The sequence below is a fragment of the Sesamum indicum genome, linkage group LG7 (genome assembly GCF_026168435.1).
Source record: "Sesamum indicum cultivar Baizhima isolate 11 linkage group LG7, ASM2616843v1, whole genome shotgun sequence".
Taxonomy (NCBI): Eukaryota; Viridiplantae; Streptophyta; class Magnoliopsida; order Lamiales; family Pedaliaceae; genus Sesamum; species Sesamum indicum.
Window position 1 is genome coordinate 9,530,646 of NC_142663.1, and position 9,350 is coordinate 9,539,995.

General features: G+C 47.1%; 1 protein-coding gene across 1 annotated transcript; it reads right to left on the bottom strand.

Annotated features, from left to right (window-relative positions):
* Positions 1–3,580: 3,580 nt before the first annotated feature.
* On the bottom strand, positions 3,581–8,824 carry LOC105167749 (uncharacterized). The gene has a single exon (XM_011087567.2). The coding sequence runs from the start codon at positions 8,822–8,824 to the stop codon at positions 3,581–3,583; it is 5,244 nt and encodes a 1,747-aa protein (XP_011085869.2).
* Positions 8,825–9,350: the final 526 nt, after the last annotated feature.

Sequence of the window (9,350 nt, forward strand, 5' to 3'; positions counted from 1 at the left end):
TTGCCAAAAAAGCACTCAATTGGGATGCACAAATCCAACTGCATCTTGTTGAATAAAAATGATATATAACCACTTCCTACATACGTGGGATTGTACAACATTACAATGAGGTGGATAAACATCATCTCCACAAAGCAGACATCCCAAAGAATCAAGGAATATCCTAACTTTCTCTAACAACCTGCTGATTCTCGTAAAACCTACTTCTAGTAAAAAAAATGACAACATTCATTCAACAAGTAACTCGATTTTCACTCTCCATGCACAAGTTTTAAGTAATCTGAAAATGCTTAGGGAGATTTGGTCGAGTTCACTCGATGATCGAACTCTTGATCCGCGATCCGACCTCGGCTCCCGAAACGCGATCCCTGAGAACAAAAGGAAACGGTTAAGCCGGCCGGGTGTAATCCCGGCTATGGCTCTCCGACGATCAAGTCAGTTCTCAGATCAGAGATATCCGATGATAGAAAAGTGTATACGTCTGATATTAAGTGAAAACTTACCCTCTCAAACTGGCATTTGCTGTTCTTATATGTTTCCAAAAGATAATTTTGGTGAGAGCCAATATCCGGGTCTGGGAGCTCCAGTTATGCCCAAAATCGTAGCTAACCACTGTTATGGCAGCCGCAAATCTCTCCATTTGAGCATTATGTGGGATTCTGAGATCTTTCCATAATGGTTCCCCAATTTAATGTGAAGGGTATATTCGTCCAAAGATAAAAAACCCCCTCATCATTTGCCCCCCTAGTTCTGGACGCGACGGCTGAGTCGTGTGCAGAAATCAACAGGTGCTTTTGCAGGCTATTTAATTGTCTCGATATCGCGGTCCACGTGTCGCGTGGGCAGTCCTTCCTAGCATTGGAGGGCGCGTGCCTTCTGCAGACGTCCAATCCCTTCTCAATACAAAAACCCATATAATCCGTGTGATTCAAAATATTTCAAACTGATTTCGTCTTCCCCAAGCCAACGCTTTCAGCCCTCCTGCCGTTCAAGTTCTGCCTTACTCTCCATTCCCAGGTACGACGTTCCGCCATCCCCAACTTTGCTTCTCACTACTGCTACTTTTACCCATAGTAGTGTGGTCAGTATGCACCAAGAAGGTCCGTCTAGGGCTAGGTCTCGGTCTAGATTGCGTCATGGTGGGCGAATAGAATCGGATTCCGATAGTGTTCCCGATTCTGATTTCGGCGATAGGCCATGGGAACACATAGTTAGTACTGTAAGGCTTCGGGTCGATACCATAAGGGAAAAATACTTTATCCCTCCTAGCTACGAAGTTTTAATTCCTAGTTCTGCTGATCGCATGCACCGCCCCCCTCGAGGTTTTTGTTCATTTTCCTTGAATCATTTTGACGCGGGTCTGAGATTACCCCTCGCTCCGTATGTTTCACAAATTCTCAGGCGCCTTGAATTGTGCCCTATGCAACTCTCGCCTAATTCGATCCGCCACATCATTATCTTCGTCATCCTAATGAGGGTCTACCGCTATGAGCCCAGCTTTGATAATTTCTGGTCTTTGTACTCGTTTACTACCTCTGCTAGGTCGGCGGATAATGGTTTTTATTACTTATCCGCCCGCAAGGAGTGCAGGTATCTGGCTCCTTTAACTTCGAACGTAGGTCCATGGAAGAAACGATTCATCTTTGTTCGTCCTCCCCCGGGTCGGGGATGGCCTTTTTGTTGTGAATGGGTCTTAGAAAAACCGAGACCTGTGGTTGAGGGTGGGGGGTTAGAAGGTGATCAAATTAGGAGCCTTTCCTCCTATCGGTATGACCCCAAGATGCTTCTGGTAGAAGAAGTTCTCAAGCTCGCACAACTTTCTCCTGCCCCTATCCCAGTTGAGGGCTCCTTAGGTGATTGATCGATTAAATTTTCATTTCCTTCTGTTATACTCGGATCCAATGTGTTCTCATCCCACTGTTTTTTTCTTTTCAGACGATATGGTAGGCCAATCACGCCTTGCCCAGCGGATCCGATCCAATCGGGCGCGACCGTCAGCTGGGGAGACCGCACCCGTGCCTTCATCAGCGACCTCGCCTCATCTTGGTGACAGTTCGGCAGTTCCTCAAGGGAACCAACCCCGTAGCCCCCCCATCGACATTGGGAGTGAGGATACCCGCTCCCATATTCGTCCGCTGAATCAACCAGCCCCTGCTTCGCCTGATCGATCCCATACTGGAGAGTCTGGTTCGGGCGGCCTGTTGCCCCGGAGGCGGAGGAGAGGTAAGAGCCTGGTGGGTCCCAATACGAGGAGCCGATCTCAGTCCCTGGCTCTGGGTCACTCCGTGTCTACAACCCTTGATGATCGCAGAGGTATGGAAATGTTTAATGACGTTTCCGACTGCTGGAAGAAAGCTCGCGAGGATCTCCGTGCTCCGAATCACCTTATGCCTCCACCGGTCGAAGAAAGATTCGTTCCAAATTGGAATGTCTCTCCCAACAGCACTGTCCTTGGTTCACATTCTGGGCAAGTATCATGGGAACTATTCAACGCTTCGTGTTTACCACGCGATCAGGCGGCCTTGCTCCAGAGCCCTTTTACTCGACTGGAAGAACATGCTGCCCACTCGCTAATTCAGGTAATTACCCCCTGAATGATGACTAGTTCATGTAAATATCATTTGCTGCCCCCCTGTTAGATTCTTTCCTAACGCGATCGTGTCCAGGCTTCCAATCTCGTTCGGGGACTCTCTTTGAAGTGTGCCGGGTTTCGAAGGAATCAATTAGTGGCTGAACGTTCCAGTAGTGAGATGCGCCTCAAGGTCGAGGAGGCTACCGCTCGAGCAGAAAATTCGGAAGCCCAACGTGCAGTCCTGGAGGCCCGTAACAAGGAGTTGGAGGAAAAGATGGCCGCCGAGGTGTCTAAGGCTACTGAGTTGGGGAGAGAGGCTGGCTTTGCAGCTGGGCACGCAGCTGGAAAGATTGATGGTCGAGCCGAGTTCTTGAGTTCCGACGAGTTCTCTGCTCGTATTCGGGAGGCTCGACTTTCCGGTGCTCGTGATTTTATCTGAGCTCCGTCTTTTGATACTGCTTTAGAGATTAGGGCTGCAGACTACCTGGTACAAGGTTTTGATAGATGCAAAGCTCAAGTTTCGACATTGAAAGGCTTTGTACCTGGTTTTGATCTCGCCAAGCTTGACCCTAGCCTTGATGGTAACCTGCGCCCATTCCCCGAGGACCCTGCTGCTTCGCCCAAAGAAGATGAATTTGCTTCACTGTTAGATGTCATTGAAAATATGTAGCTTTATGTCTTGAACAATTTGATCGTAGTTCTTTTTGTATAATCCCTGGTTTTAAGCACCATATCTATTAAAACACTAGACTTTAGTGCTTTCATCACTGCAAGTGCTTTTGCTGATATGATCGTTTTAGAAAACCTTTTTCAGGTTTGAGTTAATATTATCGCATTGATTGGTAGCGCCTTTCTCAGGTCTATATAAGAAAAATGCGATCATATTATTTAATATGGTTTAATGAGCCTTTTCCAGGCTAATGGGGGTACAGTAACTAAACTTCATACATTATTTGGCCTTTCCCAGGCATCTATGATCGCACTACTGACAGCCTTTCTCAGGCTGGATTATGCATAGAATTTTCTCAAGTTTCGTATGTTCCATGGTCGCTTGAGAAGACGTCCTTGAGAATCTTGCAGTAGGTAAGCACCCTTCCTCCGTATTTCGACCACCTTAAAGGGGCCCTCCCATTCAGGGTCCAGCTTCCCGACGTGTTTAGAGACTTCAGCTTTTTTAAGGACCAGATCCCCCACTTGGAGCTCCCTGGGTCGAAGTTTTTTGTTGTACCTTCTCATCATTAGGCCTTTGTGGTGGAGTATTTTAGCTAGGGCGTCATCCCTATTTTCTTCGATCACCGTTAGGTCGAACGCACGTGCTTGGTTGTTCGCCGCAGGGTCGTAACTTGCGATCCAATGGGTTTCCTCGCCGATTTCTGCAGGAAGAATAGCTTCAGAACCATAAACAAGACAAAAGGGACTTTCACCTGTAGACGACCTCGGGGTCGTCCTGTAAGCCCATAATACCCCCGGTAGTTCTTCTTCCCACGATCCTTTTGAATTAATACGAGTCTTTAAGTGTTGGAGTATAGTCCTGTTGGTCACCTCTGTCTGCCCGTTCGATTGAGGATGGCCCACCGATGTGAAGTTTTGTTGGATTTTTAACTCTTTCAACCAGCTCGCAATTTCTTTCCCCTGGAATTGTGTGCCGTTATCTGATACGATAGCTCTGGGCATCCCGAATCGACATATGATATTCTTCCAAATAAAATCGATCATCCCTTTTTCCGTTATTCTTGCCACTGCTTCGGCCTCTACCCACTTAGAAAAGTACTCGACCGCGAGTATGATAAATTTCTTTTGTGCCCTCGCAGGGGGGAAAGGCCCCATTATATCGATCCCCCACTGATCGAACGGGCAAGCGACCTGTAATGGTTCCATTGGTGTAGCCGGGGAATGCATCCGGGCGGAGAACCTCTGACAGCTTTCGCATCTTTGTACTAGCCTTTTCGCATCCTTCATCAGTGTAGGCCAGAAATACCCTTGACGTGCGACCTTCTGAGCTAACGACCTGGCGCCCGAATGGTTGCCGCAACTTCCTTCGTGTATCTCTTTCAGTACGTATCCCGCTTGTTCGTCATTCAAGCATTTTAGTAGGGGTCCGTCCGCCGTTCTCTTGTATAGTTCAGATTCGACCATTGTGAATCTGGTGGCCTTTAACCTCAAATTTTTTGCATGCGAGGGATTTTTGGGAAGAATCCCCTCCTTGAGATAGAGCGTTAGCTCGTCCTTCCACGTACAAGGTTGGTCTACCGTATATATATCGACCTCAGCGATCGCTGGTCTGTCTTTCACCATCACTGTTATACTGCGGTTCTTTATGCCCGACAATGAGGCTCCAAATTTAGAAAGTGAATCAGCTCTATCGTTTTCTCCTCTTGGTATTTGTTGGACCGTGCATTTATCGAAACGCTCGATCAGAGATTTTGACTTCTTCAGGTACATCGACATTGTCTGCTCCTTTGCTTCGTAATTCCCCTCGATCTGCATTGCTACTAACTGCGAGTCAGTGTATACTTCTAAAGTTCTTGCTCCTGCTGCATGAGCCAGCTCTAATCCTAAGATTAGGGCTTCGTACTCGGCTTCGTTGTTGGTGGCATGAAACGAGAGTCTGGCTGCGACCTCGATTTCAACCTCTCCTGGCCCTTGTATCAGGATCCCAGCTCCCCCGTTGCTAGTATTCGACGATCCGTCTACATGCAACATCCACGGCTTGACATCCAGAGCAGGCATGTTTGTCAGTTCCATTACAAAGTCAGCAAGTACCTGAGCCCTCTCCGAGTTTCTGGCATGATATTCTATATCGTGTTCACCCAGTTCTACAGCCCATTTCACTAATCTCCCTGAGACCTCCGGTCGCGACAAAATGCTCTTGAGCGGTTGATTTGTTAATACGACGATCTTATGTGATTGAAAATACGGTCGTAACCTGCGAGCCGACGTTACTAGTGCAAGAACGAATTTTTCGACTAAGCTGTACCTCATTTCCGCTCCCTGCAGCATTTTGCTGACATAGTATACTGGGTTCTGGACTTTATTCTCTTCCCTCACCAGTACCGAACTCACAGCATGTTCCGACACTGCTAAGTATAGATACAAAATGTCTCCAGGTCGGGGATTTGCTAATAGTGGTGGCGTCCTCAAGTAACCCTTGAGTTGGTTAAAAGCATCCTCGCATTCTTTTGACCATTGGAAATCCTTGGGTTTTCTTAATACTTTAAAGAAAGGTAAATTTCTATCTGCTGACTTTGAAATAAATCGGTTAAGGGATGCGATCTTACCCGTTAACTTCTGTACGTCTTTTATCGAAGTTGGTGACTTTAGCTCGAGGATTGCTTTGATTTTCTCTGGATTGGCCTCTATCCCTCGGCTGCTCACCATATATCCCAAGAACTTGCCCCCTCCGACCCCGAATGTGCATTTTGTTGGATTGAGCTTCATTCCGTATGATCGCATGACGGCAAAGCTTGCTTCGAGGTCCTGCAAGTGTTTCTCCGAGTGTCGGCTTTTAACTAACATATCGTCCACGTAGACCTCCATTGTTTTTCCGATCTGTTCTCTGAACATTCTGTTAACGAGCCTTTGATATGTTGCACCTGCATTTTTCAGACCGAACGGCATTACGTTATAACAAAATATACCTTGTTCAGTTACGAACGATGTCTTTGTGCGGTCCTCCTTAGCCATGCGGATCTGATGGTAACCCTGGTAGGCATCCATCATCGAAAACAACTCGTACCCGGCGGTCGCATCTACCAACTGGTCGATCCTGGGCAATGGGAAAGGGTCTTTGGGGCACGCTCTGTTCAAGTCTGTAAAATCGGTGCACATCCTCCATTTCCCTGCGGCCTTTGGCACCACTACTACGTTCGACAACCAGTCTGTATAATGGACCTCAGAAACGTATCCTGCTTTCAACAGCTTATCCACTTCCTCCTTAATGATCGCATTTTTCTCGGATCCGAATGCTCTTTTTCTCTGTTGTATGGGCTGTGCCTTTGGGTCTAAGTTCAATCGGTGGACAATAATTTCGGGATTAATACCTTTAAAATCGGAGGCACTCCAGGCAAACATGTCCGCATTGCGACGCAAGAAGGCGACCATCATTAGCTCGAGGTTCTTTTCCATGCTAGCCCCAATCTTCGTTGTTTTGGATGGATCCCCTTGTACCAACTCGATCTCTTTGTGTTCATCCATCGATTCTATTCTCTCCTCGTTCTTGATGAAAGTTTCATCCAGCTTCCTCTTTCTATCCGTCGCATCCTTCCTTAAGGAGAGGTTGTAGCACCTTCTGGCTTCTCCTTGATCGCATGCGACCTCCCCAACTCCGGCATGTGTAGGGAATTTCATTTTTAAATGGTATGTGGATACAATGGCCCTGAAAATGTTCAAGCCAGGTCTTCCCAAAATGACATTATAAGCAAAGGGGGTGTTGACCACCAGAAATTTTACCTTGAGAGTCCTTCTTCTGGGTTCGTCTCCAAGGGAAACAGGTAGTTCAATTGTCCCCAACGAATCCACTTCACTGCCTCCGAAGCCTACCAATGGCGAGCTCACAGCCTCCAACCTGGCGTCTGCCAACCCCATTTTGATTAAGACTTCCTTCAAAATTATATCAGCAGAACTTCCGTTGTCAACCAAGACTTTATGGACAGTGAAGTTGGCTATGTCCATCTTAATCACCATGGGGTCATTACCGTCACCGGTCTTTCCTTTTATATCCTGAGCGCCAAAGCTAATTTCTAATTCTGGGGATATATTCATTACCTGTCGGCTCATCAGAGTACTCGTTCTCCGTTCTGCCTTCTTCTTTGCTCTGCTCGAGTGTCCCATCTCAGATCCTCCTGCTATCATATGTATGATGCCTTTCACAGGCGCGTTCTCCCGGGCAGTTTGCCCTGCAACGACTCCTCCTTCATGTCTTAATGGGCTTCGGGATTTGCTGTGTCGTCCTCTGCTTTGATAGTCTTTGGATATCAAATCTTTGAAATATCCTTGGCGGATTAGCCGCTCGATCTCGTCCTTAAGCTGGTAACATTCCTCCGTGTCATGCCCTCTTTCACGGTGGAATCTACAGTACTTGCTCGAATTTTTCTTTGCCGGGGTAGCTCTCGTGGGTTTCGGCCATCTGAGTACATCCTTCCTTTCTACCATGAGCAGCGCCTTAGCCCTAGTTGTGTTGAGTGGGGTGTATTTATTATACTTCTGTGAGTAGTGGGGCTCTTTGTTTCGATCATGCCTTGATCGCTTATCATTCTTAATGTCATATCCCCGATCTCTTCCATACTCGCCCCTCCACTCGCCATCCTTCATGGCGTTCATTTCTTCCTCGTCTATATATTTCTGCGCCAGATTCATGAGTTGTTCCACATCAGATGGGGGGTCCCGTGCTAACGCAGAAGCAAATGCTCCCTTCTTCAACCCGTGGATCAGTATGCTGATCATCATATCTATCCGTAGATCTGGTACCTCCAGCGTTTCGTTATTGAAACGTCCCATGAAGTTCTTTAAAGGCTCGTCATTTCGCTGTCTTATGGTGAACAGATGTGTCGCCGATCGTTTCTGCTTCCTTTTACTGGCAAAATGGAAAGAGAATTTCTGTATGAGCTGCTCGAGGGATTCCACGCTTCCCGGTGGCAAGTTTGTGAACCACTCCTGGGCTTTTCCTGTCAGAGTCGTGATAAATAATTTAGCGTTTATTGGACCTGACTGCCCATAGAGGTTCATCACCATATCGAATGCTGCGAGGTGCTCTGTGGGGTCTTTCATTCCATCATATCTCGACAGGTCCGGCATTCTGAAGTTCGGAGCTACAGTCTCTGTCAAGATGTGATTACAGAATGGCGAATTTCGGTGCTGGGATACTATTTCCCCCCTCTTCTTCAGTTCGTCAATCTGCTTTCCTAATTTCTCTATCTGTTTCGATACGTTGTCAACCTCCGCGCGCGAGATTACCGGTCCCCGGGCATGGCTCCTGTCTCGGCTACTAGATCCAACTTCCGAGGGCTGGTGCTTGCTTCTGTCCCTTCTATGGGCACCTGACGTTCTATCTTGTTCCTTTTCTCCAAATAGCCTTCTCCTTACCCCTTCTCCTTCAGCCGGAGCAGCGATCCTTCGCTCATACGCGACAATGGCCTTTCTCCCCGCTTCTTCCATTAATTGTTGTAATTCAGTTTTCGTAAGTTGAACTACGGGTTCGGCGGTTCCTATCGTGGTATCCAAGCCTAGGATGTTCCTCCCTGACTCTCCTTCCATGTTCTCAGAATATGTCGTTCCCACAGACGGCGCCAGATGAAAATGCTTAGGGAGATTTGGTCGAGTTCACTCGATGATCGAACTCTTGATCCGCGATCCGACCTCGGCTCCCGAAACGCGATCCCTGAGAACAAAAGGAAACGGTTAAGCCGGCCGGGTGTAATCCCGGCTATGGCTCTCCGACGATCAAGTCAGTTCCTAGATCAGAGATATCCGATGATAGAAAAGTGTATACGTCTGATATTAAGTGAAAACTTACCCTCTCAAACTGGCATTTGCTGTTCTTATATGTTTCCAAAAGATAATTTTGGTGAGAGCCAATATCCGGGTCTGGGAGCTCCAGTTATGCCCAAAATCGTAGCTAACCACTGTTATGGCAGCCGCAAATCTCTCCATTTGAGCATTATGTGGGATTCTGAGATCTTTCCATAATGGTTCCCCAATTTAATGTGAAGGGTATATTCGTCCAAAGATAAAAAACCCCCTCATCATAATCTTTTAATATTTTTATCATCCTCCACAAGAA

What these genes read in the sequence shown, in the direction of transcription:
- LOC105167749 (XM_011087567.2), bottom strand. Translation starts at nt 8,824, where the DNA reads ATGGAAGGAGAGTCAGGGAGGAACATCCTAGGCTTGGATACCACGATA.